Source organism: Pristis pectinata, chromosome 2 (assembly GCF_009764475.1).
Source record: "Pristis pectinata isolate sPriPec2 chromosome 2, sPriPec2.1.pri, whole genome shotgun sequence".
NCBI lineage: Eukaryota > Metazoa > Chordata > Chondrichthyes > Rhinopristiformes > Pristidae > Pristis > Pristis pectinata.
In genome coordinates, this window is record NC_067406.1 from 23,491,283 (window position 1) to 23,515,558 (window position 24,276).

The window sequence follows — 24,276 nt, forward strand, 5'->3', positions numbered from 1 at the left end:
GGCACAAGTACATTGGGAGCTGATGCTAGCAGGTAAACCAACATCTGAATAAGATTGAAAGAATAAGGAACCCTGGATGCCAAAAGTTATTGAACGTTTGATAATGAAAAAAGGATGCACATGACAAGAATAGGCAACTACAATTAAGCGAGTCCCTTGAGGAATATAGAGGGTGCAGGAGAATATTTAAAAAAGGAAATTAGAAGGCCAAAATGAGGTCATGAAATACTCTTGGCAGGCAAGAGTAATGAGAATCCCAAATCATTCTAGAAGTATGAGGATCAAGTGGGTAAGCTAGGGAAAGAGCAAGATCCTTTAGGTACTGAAGGGGTAATCTATGTGTGGAACCAGAGAATGTCACCAAGGTCCTAAATGAATATTACTTGTCTGTATTCACGAGGGAGAAGGAAATGGAGGATACTGAGCTCAGAGAGAGAGAGAGAGAGAGAGAGATACTTGGATTGTTTGAAGCATGTAGGTATTAACAAGTTGGAGGTATTAAATGTTTTGGAATGCATAAGGGTAAATAAATCCCCAGGGCCGGATGAGATCTTTCCCAGAATACTACGGAAACAACGGAAGTGATTGTTGGGGCCCTGATGGAGACTTTTGCATCAATGTGAGCCACAGGTGAGATACCAGAAGAATATAGCTAATGCTGTTTTTTTAAATTTAAGGGCAGCATGGACAAGCCAGGTCAGTGAGTCTTATATCAGTGGTAGGAAAATTATTGGAGAAAATTCTAAGGGGCAGGATTTATGTACATTTGAAAATGCAGGGACTGATTAAGAAAAGTCAACATAGTTTTCTTAGGGGAAAATCCTGCCTCACTAATTTGATTGAGTATTGTCAGGAGGCAACAAAGGAGATTGAAGGTGGTAGGATGGTAAATGTTGTCTATATGAACTTTAGCAAGATGTTTGACAAGGTCCTGCATGGTAGTCAGGTCCAGAATGTTAAGGCACATGGGATGCAAGGAGAACTGAATTGGATCCAAAATTGGCTTTGTAGTAGGAGGCACAGGGTAGTGGTGGACGTTTTTCTGAAAGGAAGCCTGTGACTAGAGATGTACCATAGGGATTGGTGCTGGGACCTTTGCTGTTTGTGGTATATATTAACAACTTGCATATGAACGTAGGAGCTGTAAGTTTGTGGATGACACAAAAATTGGTGGTGTTGTGGATAGTGAGGAAGCTTGTCTAAGGCTACAGTAAGATATAGATCAGATGGAAAGTTGGGAGGAGTTTTGGCAGATGAAATTTAATCCTGACAAGTGCGAGGTGATGCATTTTGGGAAGTCAGAGAGGGATAGGATATGCAAGAAAAATAGTAGGACACTAAGGAATATTGACGAACAGCCAGATTTAGGGGTCCAAGTCCATTGTTCCCTGAAAGTGGCAACACTGGTCAAAAGGTTGATGAAGACGGCTTATGGCTTGCTTGCCCTCTTAGGTTGAGGCATAAAATATAAGAGTTGGACGTTACATTGCAACTTTACTAAATGCTGATCAGACCACATTTGGGAGTATTATGTGCAACTTTGGTCACCACACAATAGGAAGGATGTGATTGAGCCGGGAATCAGAGGAATCTGGAGTGGAGAGAAGATTCACCAGGATATTCCCTGGATTGAATGACATTAATTGTGGAAAGATATTGGATAGGCTGGGTATGTTTTCTCTGGAGCAGAGATGGCTTAGTGATGACCTGATAGAAATGTACTAGATTATGAGAGGAATAGATAGCCAAAATCTTTTTCCCATGGTGGAGTTCTCAAAAAAAACCAGCATAGTTTTAAGATTAGAGGAGAGAGTTTTAAATGGGATCTGAGGGCAAGTTTTCTGGAATGCACTACCAGAGGAAGTGGTGGAATGAGATACAATGACTACATTTAAGAGACATTTAGAAAGACATTTAAATAGGCAAGGCATAGAAGGATATGGTCCTAATGTGGGCAAGAAGGGATTAGTACAAATAGGCAAAAAGATCAGCATGGACATGGTGGGCTGAAGGGCCCACTTCTGTGCTGCATAACTCCATGACTCCATTTGCTTCGAGGAACCTTGACCAAGGCATTCCAGATTACAACTGTGTAAAAAAAAATTCATCACCAATACGTGAAATCAGTATCACTTTTATGACAATGGAAACAGTTTTATTGTATTTATCAAAACCATTCTGATCATCTCCACCAAGTCTCTTCTTTCAAACTTTTCTGTTCCAAAGAGAACAAACCCAGTTTCTTCAGTTGTTTCATTCAACAGAAGTCGCACACCCCTGGTACCATTTAGATTTTTTAGTAAGTGTCTACTGCATCACATCATATGTAGTACCAGCTGCACTGCTAAATAGTGATTTATATAAGGTTTTGCATAACTATTTCAATTCTGACCTTGATTCTCTGTAACTAATAGCCATGCATCCTATTATTTTCAACTTATCCTGCTCCCTTTAAAGATTTATTATATAAAACCCACATCTCTTTAAGTGTGTACTAAAATTTAAATTTATTCATTTTATTTTATACTCCCTCTCCTTGCCCTCCCTACCATAAAGAATCACTTCACTGCATTAAATATCTTTAACTTTATCTATACAGCACGGTAACAGGCCCTTCCAGCCCAACAAGCCCGCACCACCCAATTACATCATTTGCCATTAGACTGCCTACATAGTAGTCAACTTACATTCTCTCTTCTATGCTCCTCACTGTTGACTTCATTTGAGGCTTTATTCACGCTGCACTTTTAACTTCATGTTAATTTTGCTAATGTTTATAATGAGAAGCTTCAGCATTTTCTGAAAGTTCCACAAGCATAACAAAACATCAACAGTCATCAACTCTTTCTTTCTGTTACTTCAAATCAAACTGGTCAAATACTCTTTCTCTTTTTAAGTGCCAATTAAGTTTGTACCTCGCCACCATTGACCCTTATCTGGAAATAAAGAGCCTGTGTTTGCAAAGGTCTCAGACTATCACAAAGATCCAGCTGGATCTATAAAGTCAGGGAGGGAAGCATGTCTGCTATCCTTACCAGTTTTGCCCCAAATGCAAGTCCCGAGTTGTACCAATATGTTTGTCTCTTAACCATCTACAAGGCTCAATTATTAGTGGAAGTCCTTTGAAGCTTGAACCAGAAAAATGTTAAAATGATTTCATGTTCTCCTGGCTCTGTACAGTCAAATACAATTCCAGGTATTACTGAACTCAAAAGACTGCTTAAATGATTGTTGGCAAACATTAAGTTTATATTTCAGGATTTGTCACACAAGAGTTTGAAATTTTCTGCACAGAAATGTTAAAAGTGATTATTGTTTAATCAACTTTAATATAGCAAAGCAATCGTGAAAATCTCAGTGGAAGCTTTAAACCCAAAATTTTCAATAACACTGATATTTGTTACATTGTGGTTTATCACCAAGGGAATTGCATATACAAGGCGGCTCCTTAGTGCATGATTTGCAAAAGGCAGCAGGTAATTAAGAAAGCTAATAAAATATTATTGCTTATTGCTGGGGGAACTGAATACAAAGTACAGTTACTTAGGGAATTTGCAAGACCATATCTGAAGCACTGTATAGCATGTTTAAAGGAAAGATGTTAATGCATTGGAAGCATTCCAGAGAAGCTTTACTAGACCAATAATTAGTATGAGCAGGTGGTCTTATGAGGAAAGATTGGACAGGCTAGTTTTGTATCTGCTTAGAAGACAGAGCGAGGCAACATGACTGAAACATGCAAAGGACCCTTAGGGGCCTTGATGGATATCTGTTTCCTCTTGTAGGATGACTTAGATCTAAGAGCCACTGTTTAAAAATAAGAAGTTGCCCGTTTAAGACATAGATGATGCAAAGTTTTGTTTTCTCCAATAGTCAGAATTGTTTGACGCTGTGTTCCTCAAAAGGCAGTGGAAACAGAGTCTTCAAATATTTTTAAGACCGAGGTAGACTGACATCTGATGCAAGTGGCTGAAAGGCTACCAGAAGTACTCAGGAATGTGGAGTTAAGGTTGCAATCAGATCAGTTAAGATCTTATTAAATTGTAGAACTGGTATGTGGCCTACTTCCGTATCTAATTCTTGAGTTCACATTATTTGCAAAAGAAATAGAATAATTATTTTCTCCATTATGTGGACAAGAAAGTACCCTGACTGATAAAACATTTACTACTATTTACTCTTTTCTCTTGATGATGCATTTCAGAATTTCAGATGATCATTTGGGCTGTATGATCATCGCTTAAATTGCCATAAAGTTTAAGACTTCAAATGCTCAGAAAGGACTGGATTTAAAAAGTTATATGAACATCCACTCTGCTTAATTCAAATTATGATAATTGTTTATCAATTATTCAATTGATTAATTCAAATTGCTTAAAATTTTGATTGCACACCTGAGCCAAAACTAACAAGAAATGTCAGGATTAGTACAATACCCAATGATGTATTTTGTGGTTTACATGAAGCAGAAAAAGACTTTCAACAACAAAAGTTAGAAAACATTATTTCCAATACTTTATGTGCATACGTTACAGATTACTTAGAAAGGGATTGTTTCACTCTAAAGCTGCTTTCCAGCAAAAGACATTTTAAAATTGCATTTGTTTTTACACAGAAAGGTTTCCCATGACATTCCAGATTGTTTTAAATTATTCTTTCAAAACAAAATGCTGAGCATAAAGGTAATAAACAAAACAAAGACTACTCTTACTAGAATTATGGTTACTTTATAACTAGTTTATTTAGTGATTTGTGATGCAACATGTTAGCTTCCATCACTGTTCTCTCCTCCTCATCAGCAGCTTTCACTGCAGTCACCAGCTGGCCACAAGCAACACAAAAGGGCTTACACAAACTCATGGCACAGAACATACTGGTGCTGTATAGAATTTCATTTTCAACTCATTACTTCAAACTGAGAAATCACAATATAAATTACTGATCCGCTTGAAATTCTGGTCCAGTGCCCAACAATCAACATTTCTACAATCTATGTACTGACAAGAAAGAATACATTAAAATATTTTCAGACCTTCACAACACTTACAAATCTATACTTAGTTCTCAATAGTATAATTTATTTTGGAACTGTACTAATCACAAAACTATCAGCTGTAAATTGTGATTGTCGATAAATTTAACAGAATTTTTAAAATTTTATACTGAACCTCTGATCAATGCAACATTTGGAAGAAACTTTATGGACATACAGAAAAAGTAGTACATTGTACTAAATCTCTTTTTGCTTACCTATCTACCAAAAGCAGTTAAACAGTTACAAACAGCAGTCTACACTGATTAATGTTCCATCTTTCTGAATAAAAGGTTAAAATGCTTTTAAAATTGATTATGCTTCACCAGTAAAACAAAACAAGGAAAGTGATGATATCTTCCATTCAAAGATTTGTTGAAGCATGAAAATTTAGAGATAAATTTAACAGGAGAACTTAATACATGCTCAAAAAGGAAAATTTAGCAAGGACATTCAGTTATGTCGTTAGTCTAAGCAAAGATTACAGGGCTAAAGATTGCAGGTTCTAAAGGCTTTAAATAAACATTCAAAGAGAAAAAAATTACAATTTAATGAGGAAAAATGTAACAGACAATGGAATTGTAATTCCATCAATGAGCAAAGAGCCAATGGCTCCTCCAATGCAATATTCACTTTTATTCTAACTGTTAATGGAACAAACAGGAATCTTCTCACCTAAGTTACAGCAATATTATCTTAAACCAAATAATGTCACATAGGTTTTCAGTATTTAAGATGATAAAAATAGCATTTAAAAACAAAAATCAATATAAATAACATTTTGGGGAAGTGAGCATTCTGTAGCTGACACATTCCATTTTCTTCAACAATAAGCATATTGGTTCTGGTAAATTGCTCAAAGGCTGGAAACACCGGTTACTAATGTAACCTGAACAGGGTACTAATGTTGCAGCAAGGAGTCTGTACGTTCTCCCAGTGTCTGCGTGGGTTTCCTCCGGGTGCTCCGGTTTCCTCCCACATTCCAAAGACATATGGGTTAGGAAGTTGTGGGCATGCTATGTTGGCGCACGAAGCATGGCGACACTTGCGGGCTGCCGCCAGAACACTCTACGCAAAGTTGCATTTCACTGTGTGTTTCGATGTACATGTGACTAATAAAGATATCTTATCTATGGGCACTCGCATGGGCCCCAGCTATGCCTGCTTTTTCATTGGCTACGTGGAACAGTCCATGTTTCAAGCCTACACCAGTAACACTCCCCAACTCTTTCTCCACTACATTGATGACTGTATTGGGGCTGCATCCTGTACCCATGCTGAGCTCGTCAATTTTATCATCTTTGCCTCCAACTTCCACCTTGCCTTCAAATTTACTTGGTTCATCTCCAACACCTCTCTCCCCTTTCTTGATTTCACTGTCTTCATCTCTGGAGACAGATTATCCACCGACATCTTTTTACAAACCCACTGACTCCCAGAGTTTTCTTGACTGCACTTCTTCCCACTCTGTCACTTGCAAGGAGGCCATTCCTTTCTCAGTTCCTCCACTGCATCTGTTCTCATGATGAGGCTTGCCATTCCAGGACATCTGAGGTGTCCTTTTTTCTCCCCAATAAACGGGGTTTCCCTTCCACCATCATCAATGCAGCCCTCACCTGCATCTCCTCCATTTCCCACATATCTGCCCTCAACCCATTCCCCCACCCCAACATAACAGGGATAGGGTTCCCCTTGTCCTTACCTACCACCTCACGAGCCTCCACATCTCCACATCCAACATATTATTCTCCACAAGTTCCGCCATCTCCAATGGGATCCCATCACCAGGCACATCTTACTTATCCCTGCAACTGTGCAAAGCGTTACACCTGCCCCTACACCTCCTCCCTCACCACCATCCAGGGCCCCAGACAGTCCTTCCAGGTGAGGCAGAGCTTCACCTGCAAAAACTGTCATTTATTGCATCCAGTGCAGCCTCCTCTATATTATTATTGGTTTATTATTATTATTGTCACTTGTACCGATGTGCAGTGAAAACTTGTCTTGCATACTGTTCATACAGATCAATTCATTACACAGTGCATTGAGGTAGTACAAGATAAAACAATACAGAATACAGAGCAAAGTGTCACAGCTACAGAGAAAGTGCAGTGTAGGTAGACAATGGTGAGACCCGACACAGACTGGCGGACTGTTTCGTCAAGCACCTTTACTCCGTCCGCCGCAACAGGCAGGATCTCCCATTAGCAGCCACTTCAATTCCACTTCCCATTCCCATACTGACATGTCTATCCACGGCCTCCTCTACTGCTACTTTGAGGCCAGATGCAGGTTGGAGGAGGAACACCTTGTATTCCATCTTGGCATCTCCAACCTAACAGCATCAACATCGATTTCTCTAACTTTCAGTAGCCACTCCCCTCTGGTCTCCCCTCCCCCCTCCTTTGTTTTCCCCTCATTCCTATGGTCCCCTCACCCCTTCTCTTTTCCCTCCCCCACCCTCACAACCTGCCCCTCCGGTTCTTCCCTTTATTCTATGGTCTACTGTCCTCTCCTATCGGGTTCTTTTTTTCAGCCCTTTGCCTCTTCCACCTATCACGTTCTAGCTTCTCACATCATTCGCTTTCATCCCCCCTCCTTCCACCTACCTACCTTTCCCCTCTCACCTGGACACACCCATCACCTGCCAGCTTGTGCTCCTCCCTCTACCCTGTTATTCTGGCTTCTGTCCTCTTCCTTTCCAATCCTGATGAAGGGTCTCAACCCAAAACGTCGACTGTTTATTTCCCTGCATAGATGCTGCCCAATCTGCTGAGTTCCTCCAGCATTTTGTGTGCGTTGCTCCAGATTCCAGCATCTGCAGAATCTCATGTCTGCTAATGTAATGTGTCAATTATCAGAGTCTTCACCCACAGATGAGACAAAACCTTTAAACAGCAAGTAACAATGGTTGATTCTGCATTGTAGACTACCCTAGGACAATAAGTTTTAGGTCTTGATGAAATTTCAGAATGAAATAGCTGTACAAGTACTTGCTGAGTTAATAGAGTTGTTCATACAAACACATGAATGAGGAGTCAGCCATACAATCCTAATTTGCCAATCAATAATATCATGACTAGTCTGATTTTCAGCTCAACTCTGTATTCCTGTCTACCTGTGGTAACTTTTCACCGTCTTACTTCACAAGTGTATATGCCATGCCTTAAAAACATTAAAAGAGAGCGCTTCCATTGCCAAAAGACTCACAATCCTCTAAGAGATAAAAATTCACCTTACGTCAGTCTTAAGACCTGCCAAAACCCTTAGGATTTTATGTTTCAATCAAAATAATTTCTCACTCTTCTAATTCCCACCAGATACAACCTGGCCAACCTTTCCTCATTGGAGAAGCCACACATCCCAAGTATTATTCTAGTAAAAGCTCTCTCAACTGCTTAAAACTCTTGCATCTTTCCTTAAATATTCTTTACTGCTAAAATGACCAATATCTCATTTTCCCTACATTATACGCCATTTGTTAGATCTTTGCGACTCACTTAACCCATGTACATCCTCACGTCCTTTTCACAACTTATTTACCCATATCTGTGTTATCAGCAAATTCAGCAATGATACAGTCAGTACAACGTCAGAGGTAGGCGAACAGCTGCCTCACAACTCCAGAAACCATAGTGTGATCCTGACCTCCAGTGCTGGGTATGTGGAGTTTGGAGTCTTCCTATGATTGCGTGAGTTGCTTCTGTGCTCCTCAATTTCTTTCCTCATCCCAAAGACGCGCGGATTTGTAGGTTAATTGGCCACTGTGAATTGCCTGTAGTGTGTAGGTGAGTGATAGAATCTGGGGGGAATGTGGGAGAATAATGTGGAATTAGTGTAAATGGGTGATTGACAGAAAGCATGGGCTTCGTAGGCTGAAGGGCTTGTTTCTGTTCTGTATTACTCTATACCTTTCGTACCTTCATTTAGGTCATTTGAATAAACAGTGAAAAGGTTGAGACCCAGCATCAATCCCCGTGGCACAGTAATCATTACATATTGCAAGCCAGAAAAATATTTATGCCTACTGTTTCCTGTTAGCAAGTCAATCTTCAATTCATGCCAAAATCTTATTAGTTTGAGCTTTTGTTTTATTTCAAATTCACTCAAGAAATGTGGGCTTCAAAGGCTGAGCCAGCATTTAATTGCCCATCCCTAATTGCCTTTGAGGTGGTGGTGATGAGCTGCCTTCTTGAATCGCTGCAGTCTTTGAGGTGTGTGTGTACCCACAATACTGTTAATAAGAGAGCTCCAGGATTTTCACCCAGCGACAGTGAAGGAATGACAATATATTTCCAAGTCACGATGGTGTGGTTCGGAGGGCAACTTCCAGGTGGTGATGTGCCCATGTATTTGCTGCCCTTGTCCTTCTAGCCAGTAAAGGTTGTGGATTTGGATGGTGCTGTCCAAGGAGCCTTGGCGAGTTGCTGCAGTGCATCCTGTAGATGGTACAAACTGCTGCTACTGTGTGTCAGTAGTGGAGTGAATGAACGGTTATGGATGGGGTGTCCATCAAGCGGGCTTCTATGTCTTGTATGGTGTCAAGCTCCCTGAGTGTCATTAAAACCACACTCATCCAGGCAAGTGGAAAGTATTCCATCACACTCCTGACTTGAGCCTTGCAGATGGTGGACAGGCTTTGGGGAGTTAGGTGGTAAGTTACTGGCTGTAGGATTCCTCGCATCTGACCTGCACTTGTAGCCACACTGTGTATATGGCCATTCCAGTTCAGTTTCTAGTCAAATGGTAATCTCAGGATATTGACCAGGGGGATTCAGTGATGGTAATGCCATTGAATGTCAGGTGCATAACTAAACAAATCCCTTTTGCCTACACTATGTCCATATCCCTCCATTCTCTGCACATTCATGTGCCTATCTAAGAGCCTTGTAAATGCCCATATCATATTTGCCTCCACTATCACCTTTGGCAGCACATACCAGGCACCCATCACTGTGTAAAAAAAACTTGCCCTGCACCCCTCCTTTGAACTTATCCCCTCTCACCTTAAATGTATGCACTCTAGTATTAGCCATTTTGACCCTGTGAAGATACAGGCTGTCTACCCTATCTATGCCTCTCATAATCTTATAAACTTCTATCATGCCTCCCGTCAGCATCCACCGCTCCAGAGAAAACAATCAGAGTTTGTCCAACCTCTCCTCATAGCACATGCCCTCTAATCCAGGTACCATCCTGGTAAACCTCTTCTGTACCCTCTCCATTTCCTCCACATTCTTCCTATAATGGGGTGACCAGAATTGAATGCAATATTCCAGATGCGGCCTAACCAGAGTTTTATAAAGCTGAACTCAATGCCTCGACTAATAAAGGCATGCATGCCATATGCCTTCTTTACCACCTTATCAACCTGTGCAGCCACTTTCAGCGAGCTATGGACCTAGATCCCAAGATCCCTCTGTACATCAACACTGTTAAGTGTCCTGCCATTAACTGTGTACTGTCCCTTTACAATTGATCTTCCGAAGTGAATCACTTCACTCTTGGCCTAATTAAACTCCATCTACTATTTCTCTGTCCATATCTGCAACTGGATTTATATCCCATTGTATCCTTTGGCAATCTTCTACACTATCCACAACACCAATCTTTATATCATCTGCAAACTTACTAACCCACCCACCCACGTTTTCATCCAAGTCATTGATACATAATCACAAACAGCAGAAGTCCCAGTACGGATCCCTGCGGAACACTCCTAGTCATGGACCTCCAGCCTGAATGAGTCCCATTGACCACTGCCCTCTGACTTCTATGAGCAAGCCAATTTGGAATCCAAACTGTCAAGTCACCGTGGATTCCATGCATCTCTATCTTTTGGATGAGCCTACCATGAAGGACCTTGTCAAACGCCATACTAAAAATCCACGTAGACAACATCCACAGCTCTATCTTCATCATCTCCTCAAAAAACTCTATCATGTTAGTAAGACACGACTTGCTCCACACAAAGCCATGTTGACTGTCCCTTCAGGTCATGCTTTTCCAAATGCTCATAAATATTATCCCTAAGAATCCTCTCCAATAGTTTCCCCACCACTGATGTTAGTCTCACTAGTCTAGAGTTTCCAAGATTCTCCCCATTTCCCTTCTTGAACAACAGAACATTAGCTACTCACCACTCCTCAGGGACCTTGCCTGAGGCTTACAGAGGACATAATGATCTTGTTCAAGGCCACAACAATCTCTTTTCTTGCCTCTCTCAATAACCTGGGGTATATCCCATCAGACCCTAGGGACTTATCCACCTTAACGTTATTCAAGAGACCCAACAATGCCTCTTTCTTTATCTCAATATGCCCTAGCATATTAGCGCTGATCTCTCTATCCTCCACGTTCTTCTCCTTGGTAAGCACTGACGCAAAGTACTCATTCAGGACCTCACCCACATCTCCACCTCTAAGTACATGTTCCCTCCTTTATTCTACCCTCTCCCTAGTTATCTTCTTGCTCTTGATGTATGTATAGAATGCCTTGGGATTCTTTTAAATCCTACTGCCAAGGCTCCCCCAACCCCCACCCCTGGCTCTCCTAATTCCCTTTGAGCCCTTTTCTAGATTCTTTATTATCCTCAAGGGCCCCGTTTGATTTTAGCTTCCTAAGCCTTACAAATGCTTCCTTTTTCTTCTTGACCAAATTCACCACCTCTCTCATAATCCAAGGTTTCCTTACCTTGCCATCCTTGTCCTTCCTTCTGACTGGAACATACCAGTCCTGTACTCTGTGCAGTTGGTCTTTAAATACCACCCATACATCAAAAGTGGAGTTGCCCAAAAACAGCTGTTCCCAATTAACTCTCCCTAGTTCCTGCAAATATTCTTGTAATTTGCCCTGCTCCAATTTAATACTCTCCGGCAAGGTCCATATCTTATCCTTATTCATAGCCATCTTAAAACTTGCGATCACTATCATCAGCGAACATCCCACTTCTGACCTTAAGATTGAAGGCCGGTCATTGATGAAGCAGCTGAAGATGGTTGGACCCCAAGGAACTCCTGATGAGATATTCTGTGGCTGAGATGATTGACTCCCAACCACCACAATTGTCTTCGACTCCAGTTTAGCAAAGGCTCCTTGATGAATATTTGATAAAATGCTGTCTTGATGTCAAGAAGCATCTGCCACCCCGGAGTATAAATGTTTTGACCCCTTACTCTCTTATTTTCCACAATAACCTGTGATGCAGCACCTTTTCAAATGCCTCCTGGAAATCTAAATACAAAACATCCACTAGCTCCTCTTCACAGTATGTGGCTTTGTCATTGACCTCAGGAAGCAGGGCAGAGCACATGGCCCTGTATGTAGCAATGGGACTGAGTAGGAGATGACTGAGAACTTCAAATCCCTAGGTGTAAAAATCTTGGTCCAACCGCGTAGAGGCCAAGGCCAAGAAAGCACACCAGTGCCTCTACTTCCCCAAAAGGCTAAGGAAATTCAGCAAGTCCCATTGACCTTCACCAATTTTTATAGATGCACCACTGAAGCCATCCTGTCTGAATGCATCACAGCTTGGTAATGGCAAATGCTCTGCCTGAGACCACAAGAAGTTGCCGAGAGTTGTGGGCACAGCTCAGTCCATCAGAACAGCTCAGAACCTGCCTCCTCTCCATGGACTCTGTCTACACTTCTTGCTGCCTCGGAAAAGTGGCCAACATAATCAAAGACCCCACCTTACCCAGGACATTCCCTCTTCTCCCCCCTTCCATTGGCCAGAAGATACAAAGGCTTGAAAACACACACCACCAGCTCAAGGACAGCTTCTATCCCATTGTTATAAGACTCTTGAACAAACCCCTTCTACCTTAATGATGAACTCTTGACTTCATAATCTACCTTGTCATGGTCAATGCACCTTATTGTCTTCTTGCACTGCACTTTCTCTGTAACTGTAACACTATATTCAGCATTCTGTTATTGCTCTTCCCCAAGTTTTGTACTTAAGTTTTGAAATGGTCTCTGTGGATGGCTTGCAAAAAACTAATTTTTCCCACTGTATCTCAGTACATTTGACAATAATAAACCAATTCCAATAAAATGGTCAAGCACGATTTTCTTTAACAAAACCAGCGTGACTTTGCCATACTACCTTGATTTTCTTCTAAATGCCCTGGTGTAATGTCTTTAATGACCGCTTCCAACATTTTCTCCAATGACAGATGTTGAAATTTGTGTAGTTTCTAGCTTTGTCTCCCTCCCTTTTTGAATAAAGGATTTACACTGTCTATTTTCCAATCTAAAGGAAACCTTCCCATATCCAGGTAATTCTGGAAAAGTAAAACCTATGCATCAATTATTTCATTAGCCTCTTCTTTTAAGACCTTAGGGTGAAGTCCACCAGGACCTGCAGGCTTGTTAGCCGGCACTTCAACAATTTGCTCAGTACCATTTCCCAAAGATTGTAGATCCTCATTAATTTTTCTTCCCTCGTTGGAATTTATCTATTCTGTGCGTGTTTAAATGTCTGACACCACACCTTGACTGACTGATCCCTTAATCTAATTTGCCAATTCATTTTAGCGAGCTCTTGTTTCATGCCCTCATAATTACTCTTATTCAAGTTTAAAGTAAGAGTCTTAAATCCACTCTTTCCTCCCTCAAATGGAATGAAAAATTCAATGGCCACTAGTACCACTGGCCTTCACATTGCAGTCACGAATTAATTTTACCTTGTTGCGTAACGTCAGGTCCAATACAGTTTATAATCTGGTCAACTCCAGAACATGCTGTTCTAAGAAACTACCCTGAAAACACCAAACTTATCTCAGCAACCTTTGTACACCTGATTTTTCCAGTGTACAGGTAGATTTAAGTCCTCCATGATTATCATATCTGACAAAGCTCCCATAATTTCTTCCTTTACTTTGTCCTACTGTATGGTTACAGTTGGGGGCTTGTACACGAGTCCCAGAAGTGACATTTTGCTTTTATTATGCTTTTAACTCCATCTAAGCCAATCCTACATTCTTTTTCTTTATAAATTTCAGATTATTTCTCACTAAGATTGCCATTAATTAAGAGCCATTCCTCCACTTCTTCCATCCTTCTTAAACGTCTTTTATATTCAACATTCAGCTCCTAATCCATATCACCCCAATGTTCACTATCGGATCATATTTTGTGCTCTCAGTTCATCTGTTTTGTTTTGAATGCTATTTGCAATTCAGATATAGAGCTTTTACTATGGTACCTTTATTTTTTTTTCTAACCTCAATCCCTTCCTGCTACTTTTGGAAAATATATTATACCTTTCTCTCCTGCTGCATCTCTACACTTTGATTCCCTTGTCCCCTCCACTCAGTTTATTAAATCCTCTCTTCATCATGGAGGATATGCAGTATTTTAAGTGAATTTCAAACCTGGGGGCTTGCATCAGTCCAATAAGATCACAGTGCTACTTTAATTCAAAATACTGTGGAGATTTGAAATAAAATAGAAAACAGTGGAAAACTCAGGTCAGACAGTATTTGCAGAAAGAAAGAAAAAGTTAATTTTCACTTCAATAACCCTTGTAAAAAGGTCAATAAACTAAAATACTAGTTTTGTTTCTACTCAGAATGGAACTGCTAAAACAAAAATCAAAACTAATTTTAAAAAAATTCATAAATGAAAAATCTGGTAAAATTTGGAGAAAACCAGGAAGAGGAGAGTGGATGGAGATAATTAACTTGCAATTGGCCGTTGAACAAATGAGGAATCATCAATCCATGCCGTAATAGTGAAGTTTACCAAGACTAACATTTTATGATGATTTTGAACTGCTTGTCAGGACTTGGAATTCCAATTCAAATGCTAACAATTAATTGTACACACACAAATCACCTACAGCACGCATACCTGTCTATGCTCTCTCCTCGACAGAGAATGTCCATTCAGAATCCGCCAAAGCATTCTGCCTGCTATTTTTGTGTCAATCCACAATAATCGGAAGCCATGGTAGTAATGTTTTACTTCTTCTACAATCTTCTGATTCAGAGACTTGCGCACTTCGGGCTCTATAGGGCTATATACAGGACCTCCTTCCTCCAGTCGCTTATTCTTATCTTTTAGAGATTTCAGTGATTTTTCCACTTTGGAGTCATCATACAGTTGACGTGTTGAATGCCACCATCTTACAGAAACATAATGAGATCCAATAAAACTCGTACTGGTAGAAGTGCATGGCAAAGGAGCACGCACATGACAGTATAAACGTTTTGACCCTTTTCTCCAACAACCATAGTGATCCCTAGTGTGCAAAGAACTGCTGTTTGTGGATATAGTGCTGCAGTGTCTGAACAAAGCGTTTCTGAAAAGGGAAGGAAAAAACAAAAGTTTAGAACATGAATTTCTAAAATGCAGTGCATTTCCTCAATTTTTTCCAATGTACAAATTGATTAAGTTCCTATGGAGAAATAATAAAATAACTTTGAGAAGTTATTACATATCCACTTTCAGAGTGGCATTACAAATGAGTACCTTTTATTTTTAGCTGGTAATACAGTTAAGAAAATGTTGAAACTAAATTTTAAACCCGTTCATCATTAAAAGAGATATTTTGATGCAGTTTTCATGGCAATTGAATGCTGGTAAACAGCATCAAAACAACCTTTTACGATAAATAACACCCTCAGTTCACAAGAACACCACAAGATACATCAGTAGCAACAAACAATCTGCTAGAGGAACTCAGCAGGTCAAGCAGCATCTGTCAGAGGGGTGGGGGGGGGGGGGGGGAAGGAATTGTGGATGTTTTGGGTCGAAACCCTGCATTGGGACTAAGTGGACTTTATAGAGGAGAGGGGAAATGGTGTGACAGGCTAGTGAATGATTGGACCGAAGAAGGATGATGGACAAATGGAGCCTGATAGGGGAGGGGGAGGGGTGGAGTTGGGATACAGAGGCAGATGGCGACAGACAAAAAATTCCATTTCTTGAATTTAGCTAAATTACTTTGCTTGTGAATATGAAGAGCTGTACGTGGAACAAGGTGAGAGTGAAGATGGAGACAGCTGCTGGAGGATGATATGCGAGAACATAAAAGCTACCAAGTCAGTAGATAGTTTGGTTCCTGAAATGGAGACAGATCCCAAGAAAAATGATCCAAGTGAATTTGAGAGTGGGGTGGAAGTTAGAAGTGAAGGTAATAAAATTAAGATTGTATGTACTCCCAGAAGTCACCTGACTAGGTTCCAAATTGGGAAAAATTAGGCAAAATTGAACATAAATTATTGATGTAGGCAGAAGACAGTAATAGGCATGCACCCTAATTGGAACAAAGTGATTTGTCATACCCCTCCCCCCAAGATTCTGTGCTGGGGCCTGTTGTAAAATTTAAGCAATTAACAAATAAATATAGAGAACTTTAGATTTAAGTTTCTCCACTTAACAGCATATGTCATACAGAAAAGAGCATGCTATTGATGAAGCATTTACAGATTTAGCATTAAACTAAAATGTAGGCCACAGACAAGTGTATAGTGATCTACTTTCTATTCAAAACCAGGACATCTGAACAAGAAGCTGGAAACAGTACAGAGTCTTGGGGGTCTATTAAAATCAGCATCATGGTCCACATGGACATCATGATGCTGATTTTAATCCAAGACAACGAGAGGTAAAAACAGAGTCCAAGGAGGGGAGGCTGGTGTCCGTGATGCACTAGGCTGTGTCCACAACTCTCTGCAGTTTCTTGCAGTCCTGGGCAGAGCAGTTACCGTACCAAGCTGTGATACATCCAGATAGGATGCTTTCTACGGTGCATCGATAAAAGTTGGAGAGTGTCAAAGGGGACATACCGAATCTCAGCCTTCTGAGGATTCACCAGGAATTCCACTGCCAGGATGAGGCTCAATGCAAACTAGAGGAACACCAGCTCATCTTCTGCCCAGGTAGTCTACAACCCAATGGCATGAAAAACGAATTTTCCAGGTTTAAGTAACCCTCCCTCTGATGAGTTTTCCTGCTCCCTTCTCCTCTCTCTCCTTCCAATCCTCCTGCAGTCCTTCCATTTGTCTCCTTTTGCACCCCCCTCCACCTATCTTCATCCCATTCCCCTCCCCCCCCACAGGCTCCTCGCCCTCGCCCCCCCTCCCCCCCCACAGGCTCCTCGCCCTCCCCCCCACCACCCCATCTGCCATTCCCCTCTCCCCTAATGGTTCCCATTATCACCTCCTTTACTTAGCACATTCCAGCATTTGTGTTGTTGATATTACATTCTCACAACTGTCTCTACCTTCATCCTTCCCTCCCCCCACCTCATTCTTCTGGCCTCTTTTTTTTCCCTCTGCTTCCAAGCATCATTCAACTGCCTCTGACTCAACTCCACCTCTCCCCTACCGAGCTCGATCTGCCTGTCACCCTTCACCTCTCTTACCACTCCCCTTCTCCTCTTTATATTGGCTACCTCTCCTCTCAGTCCTGATGCAGGGTTTTGACGTGAAACATCAACAATCCCAATATCCCCCCCCACAGATGCTGCTCGACCCGCTGAGTTCCACCAGCAGATTGCTTCACCAGGATGTTGCCTGAAATGGATGACTGTAGTTATAAGGAGAGATTGGACAGGCTGGGTTCGTTCTCAGTGAAACATAGGAGGCTGAGGGGTAACCTTACTGAGGTTTATAAAATTATGAAGAGCATAGATAGAATGCACAGTCAAAATTTTTTTTACCCTAAGGGCAGAGGAGACTAGAACTAGGGCGCATACATTTAAGGCGAGAGGGTAGAAATTTAAAGGAGATCCAAGGGATATGGTTTTTCTCCCCCCACACAGAGGATGGTGAATATCTGGAAGGAGTTGCCAGCGTTGGTGGTGGTAGAGGCAGAATCAACTGCAACATTTAAAAGGCATTTAGATAGCAAAGGCATAGAGGGATACAGCTCGAATTGAGGCAAATGGGATTTGTTTAGGTAAGTGTCACCATCAGCATGGATGAGATGGGCAGAAAGGGAACCTTTTCAACACTTTACAATTCTATGATATTAATTTAATTTCTCTTTAGACTTAAAAGGTTATAATATCATTTTTTTTTACTAAATATGACACTGTTTCCTGTATTAAGTATTTTGATTGAGAGGGGAATTGAAAGAAGAAAATTATGTGTATTTTTTTTATTACACTAGCACATTTTCTGTGACAACTCATGGAAAGTTCAAGGTGCAAGTCAAAGATCAAAGAATGAACTTTAGAACAAAATAATTATAGTTTGCAAATAGTCCACTTGCACATCCAAGCCTCTCTCTAGTTGCAAGTCTAACTCTTAATAAGAGGGAGGAGGTAGACAGAAAGAAATAATAATAACTTGTGGGCCAAAGGGCCTGTTCCTGTGTTATACTGTTCTAATAATAAAACAAGCATCATCTTGCCTAATTTAAGACTTTGAAGATTTAGAGATTTGAAGTGAATGCAAAGTAGTAAGGCTACTCCCAATTCTCTCTTACTCAACACACAGGTACAGGCAGCTCCTCACATCAAGAACTTCACACTTTAATCTCTAGCAATCATCGAGTTTGCTCATCTCTGACAGAGAAGCGATGCATACGGTTATGAAACAGAACAGCCTTGTTCTTTGCAAGCCAGTATTTGGTATGTTGTTCAGAATTTCTGAATCTAATAAGTCCAGTGACTAATAGTAAAAAATGTAGCCTATTCATTGGCAGGATCGTTCTTAGTTGCAATTTCTTCCAATGCCACACAACCTTCTTAATTGCTCCTCCAAGCCTATTCTGAGGCAATTATGACACAAAATTAGGAGGTGTGCTGATAGTGAAGAAAGTTATTGTAGATTACAGGCGGATCTTGATCAGTTAGGAAAGTGGTTTGAGGAGTGGCGAATGGATTTCAATACAGATAAATACAAGGTGCTGCATTTTGGAAAGTCAAACCAGCGTAGGACTTATACTATGAATGGGAGGGCATTAGAGAGTGTAATAGAACAGAGGGACCTAGGAGTACAAGTGCATAGTTCGTTGTGACTTGGGTAGAAAAGGGGTGAGGTCCTGCAGAGAAATTTTAGGGAGTTAGGATAGAGATTGAGGAACAGAACCTCAGAGGTGGTAATGTATGGGTCACTCCCTGTGCCAGACATCACTGAGTACAGAAATAACGGGACAGCCCAGATAAATGTGTCTGGAGCATCTGTGCAGGAGGAGGGCTTTAGGTTCCGGGAGCACTGTGACCAGTTCTGTGAGGGGTGGAGTTACCTCAACAGAGCTGGGACCAGTGACCTCGCAGGGAAACTCACTGGTGCTGAGAGGGGTGGGGCACTGTAAACCACTGGCAGGGAGTGGGCACAGGAAGGCTGCACATCAGAAAAGAGTGCAACAAGGACTGGAAGAGATGTACAGTAGAGCAAGAAATCGCAGCAGCAGAGGAGACAGTACAAGGTTTAAGAGGGGCTTACGGTTAAGAAGACATATGGTGTGTTGGCCTTCATTAGTCCGGATATCGAGTTTAAGAGCCACGAGGTAATGTTGCAGCTCTATAGAACCCTGGTTAGACCACATTTGGAGTATTGTGCCCAGTTCTGGTCGCCTCATTATAGGAAGGATGTGGAAACTTTAGAGAGGGTGCAGAGGAGGTTTACCAGTATGCTGCCTGGATTTAGAGAGCATGCCTTATGAGAATAGGTTGAGTGAGCTAGGGCTTTTTTCTTTGGAGAGAAGGAGGATGAGACTTGGAGGTGTACAAGATAATAAGAGGCATAGATCAAGTGGGCAGTCAGAGACTTTTTCCCAGGGCGACAATGGTTAACACGGGGACATAATTTTAAGGTGAGTGGAGGAAGGTATAAGGAGGATGTCAGGGGCAAGTTTTTTTATACAGAGAGTGATGGGTGCGTGGAATGCACTGCCGGCAAAGGTTGTGGGGGCAGATACATTAGGGACATTTAAGAGACTCTTGGATAGACACATGAATGATAGAAAAATAGGGGGCTATGCGGGAGAGAAGGGTTAGATAGATCCTAGAGCAGGATAAAATGTCGGCACAACATTGTGGGCCGAAGGGCCTGTACTGTGCTGTAGTGTTCTATGTATGTTGTGTTCTATGAAAGCAGCGGCAGGTAGACAGGGTGGTGAAAAAGGCGTTTAGCACGCTGGCCTTCATCAGTCAGGGTATTGAGTATAGGAGTTGAGTCATTTGTTGTAGTTGTAAAAGTCGCTGGTGAGGCTACACTTGAAGTACTGTGCAAGTTTGGGTCATCCTGTTATAGCAAAGATGTGGTTAAACTGTAAAGAGTGCAGAAAAGATTTACAAGGATGTTGCTAGGACTAGGAAACCCAAGTTAGAGGAAGAGGTTGGCTAGGCTAGGTCAATTCCTTGGCTATTCCTTGGAACGCAGGAGAATGAGGGGCGATCCAATAGAGGTTTATAAAATCCTGAGGGGCAGAGATAAGGTGGATGGTAGCAGTCTGTTCCCCAGGGTAGGGGAGTCCAAAACTAGGGGGCAGAGGGGAAAGATTTAAAAGGGACCTGAGAGGCAAGTTTTTCACGCAGAGGGTGGTGAGTATATGGAACGTACTGTCAGAGGAAGTGGTTCAGGCCGGTACAATAGTATCATTTAAGAAGCACTTGGATAGGTACATGGAGTGGCAGGGCTGAGAGAGATATTGGCCAAATGTAGGAAATTGGGACTAGATGGGAGGGCACCATGGTCAGCGTGGACTCGTTGGGCCAAAGGGCCTGTATCTACGCTGTATTGCTCTATGACTCTAAGTACTTATGAAACCTTGTTGACCAGTTTACACCTTCAAAAAGGGAAGTGGGTTTCATTACATTTAACCTATTAAACAAATACACTTTAGCAGAATAACAAAAGTTGAATGTAGATTTCATTCGAATGGAAGTGCTTATGAAATTAAATTCTACAGCTTGCCAAGCCTTGATTCATGGAATTTAGCAGTACAGTATTCTATGTATTCTGAATGGTTACAAAGAATTGAAATTGTTTTCCTTGTTATAATAAATTGCCTTCAGAATGATTTAGTAAAAGCTCTTTAGGGTTGAAACCGGAATCAGATTTCATGAAGAACATTTAATCAACTAATTCAGTCCTTCCTCATCTATCCAACATTGGTGTCAACATGCTGAACAATTCTTCTTAAAAAAAACGCTCTCATATTGCAGTCATCATTACAAGGAATAGCCCACTTTTTATATTATGCAAATAAAGCAGCAAATGAGAAAACTTGGTAATAAAAAGAAATCAGTCAGGTAATTCAAATTAATCCATAGATTGCAAGTTAGTACATTGCATGTTTAAGATAGTCACTAAAGCTATAACTGAAAGAGCAGAAACTAAGAGAATATAACTATTTTCCAGATGGTGAAAATATGCAACAGTCTGTTTATGAGCGAAATACTGTGTAAAGATTGAGGATAGATATTTGAAGAGGCACATTAAGGGACATCAGTTTTCAGTAACATTCATAATTTTTGAGAAGAAAACTGCTCAAATGAACACCACTAATAAACTGAAGTGAATATTTCAATTAACAGGGCTGTATTTTTAGTGACAGAGAAACAACTCAAGGCAAACACAAACAGCAATAATTAGGGAATTAATTTTGATAGTTTCCATTTTAATTTCACGATATAAATAATTATCTTTACCTGTTGCATGTCAACCTTAGTGCAGTACAATTAAGACACACAACTTCATCAAAACCACCTAAAATAAGAAAAAAGCAAATGATTACATGCCATATAAATTGTTGAAAATGTGTAAAAGCCAGCAGAAAAATGCTATCCAAAAGGAAACAGCAATTTGTGTTAAGCAATAAGTAAAATGATCAGTTTATCTACACTCAGTGTTGTAATCCAAGTCTCAAACATGCTATATATTGCTGAAATAAATCCAGTCTACACACAGTCAATTATAAATTAAACATACATACTTCCCATATCCAAAGGCAGAATTAGATATTCATACATACACACAATTATCTTTAAATATTTAATTATGCAAATATCATGTGGTAAAATTCCCCATAGAATTCATATACAAAATAAAATTTTATGTAGAAAAAACAATATTGTTATTTAGTACTAAAATTCTATTTTGTTTGACTACATATAAAACACTATTTACCAATCAACTTTACTTTTTAAATAGTGAAAATACAAAAAATATTCAACTGCATGCTGTGCTTTATATCACTGAATTACTGCCAACATGATTCCATGTGTACTGTTAGTAACTTCAGAATCAAACAAATGTTGCAACTTCTTTTTGACTTCATGATGAGATACGAGCACTCATGGGTGGGTATTATTTTCCATGCAATGGAGAGATACCTCTGACTCCCAATCAAAGTGTGTTCTCCTTCATTAACAGTAACTAACTGACACATTAACCAGTATGATATAATCAAAACAGAATATGTTGGAAATACTCAGCCAGTCAGGCTGCATCTGTGGGAAGAGAAACAGAATTAACATTTCAGGTTAAAAACCCTTCATCAAAACTGGAAAGGAGGAGAGAAAATAAGCTTGTTAAGTTGCAGGGTGCATGGTGGGCCAGTTTTTTTTTCGGGGGAGAGGAGAGAGAGCGAGAATGTCTCTGATAGGGTAACACTGGGCTGACCATGGGATAAGTCATTAACTAGGTTATCGGGTGAATGATGAGTGGGAGCAATTAGAGAGTGAGGACAAACATAAGGAAAAACAAAAGGGACGGGGAGGGTCAGAAAGGAAGAGGGGAGGAGTGCAGTAGTGATAGGGGAATTCACTGGTTAGGGGAACAGATAGGAGATTCTGTGGATGAGAATGAGACTCCTGGATGGTAGGTTGCCTCCCAGGTGCAAGGGTCAAAGACAACTTGGATTGAGTCTTAAGAGGGAGGGTGAGCAGCCAGAAGTTGTGGTACACATTGGTACCAATGACATTGATAGGAAAAGAGATGAGGTCCTGAAGAGGGAACATAGGGAGTTAGGAAGGACGCTAAAAAGCAGGACCTCAAGGATGGTAAGCTCTGGATTTCTGCCTGTGCCATGCACCAGTGATGGTTAGAATAAAAAGAGATGGCAGATGAATGCGTGACTGAAGAGTTGGTGCAGGGTTTCAGATTTGTGGATCACTAGGATCTCTTCTGGGGAAGGTATGAGCTGTACAAAAGTCAGCTGGATGGGTTGAAATATCTTTAATGCGAGAAGCATTAAAAATAAGGGTGATGAGCTCAGAGCATGGATCTATGATGATAGAATTATTATGTTGGGGCCATTAAAGAGACTTACTTGGCTGTCACAAGGGCAGGATTAGCTCTTTTGATGTTCTGGGGTTAAGATGTTTCAAAAGGGATAGGGAGGGAGCTAAAAGCTGGCGGGGGGGGGGGAAGGAGTGGCATTGCTAATCAGGGATAGTATCACAGCTGCAGAAAGGGAGGATGTCGTGGAGGGATCGTCTACAGAGTCAGTGCGAGTGGAAGTCAGAAACAGGAAGGAAGCAATCACTCTATTGGGAGTATTCTGTGAGCCCCCAATAGCCACAGGTATACTGGGGAGCAGATAAATAGGCAGATTTAGGAAAGATGCAAAAATAACAGGGTTGTTGTCATGGGAGACTTCAACGTCCCTAATAATGATTGGCACCTCCTTGGTGCCAAAGGTTTAGGTGGGGCAGAATTTGTTAGGTGTGTCCAGGAAGGATTCCCTAGAACAATACAGTACATTATTTCTGACACAGAATTCCTGACACAGTATGTGGACAGGCTGACTAGAGGAGAGGCCATACTGGATCCAGTACTAGGCAATGAACCTGGTCAGGTGACAGACCACTTGGTGGGCGAGCATTTCAGAGATAGTGACCACAACGCCCTGATCTTTAGCATAGCCATGGACAAGGACAGGAGCAGGCAATAAGGGAAAGTTTTTAATTGGGTGAGGGCTAATTATGATGGTATTAGTCAGGAACTTGGGAGTGTAAATTGGGAACAGATGTTCTCAGGGAAATGCAGAGCAGAAACGTGGAGGCTGTTGCATGGGGTTCTGGATAGGTTTGTCCCACTGAGACAGGGAAAGGATGGTAAGGTAAAGTAACCATGGTTGACAAGAGAGGTGATACATTTAGTCAAAAGAAAAAAGGAAGCATTCTTAAGCTTTTGGGAGCAAAAATCAGGTAGGGCTCTAGAGAATTCTAAGGTAGCCAGGAAGGAGCTTAGGAGAGCTAGAAGGGGACATGAGAAGGCCTTGGAAGACTGCAAGGCATTCTACACGCATGTGAAAAATAGGACGCTGACTAGAGAGAG

At 41.0% G+C, this 24,276-nt stretch overlaps 1 protein-coding gene across 2 annotated transcripts in view; it reads right to left on the reverse strand.

Moving 5' to 3' along the window:
• letm1 (leucine zipper-EF-hand containing transmembrane protein 1) overlaps positions 1-24,276 on the reverse strand; it is an 81,022-nt gene that overhangs the window by 46,883 nt on the left and 9,863 nt on the right. For both annotated transcript variants that reach the window (XM_052010226.1, XM_052010225.1), the window contains exons 2-3: positions 21,645-21,702; positions 14,888-15,338 (exon numbers count right to left, since the gene is read on the reverse strand). In XM_052010226.1, the coding sequence (XP_051866186.1) occupies positions 14,888-15,338; positions 21,645-21,702 (509 nt within the window). The remainder of the gene's footprint in view (positions 1-14,887; positions 15,339-21,644; positions 21,703-24,276) is intronic.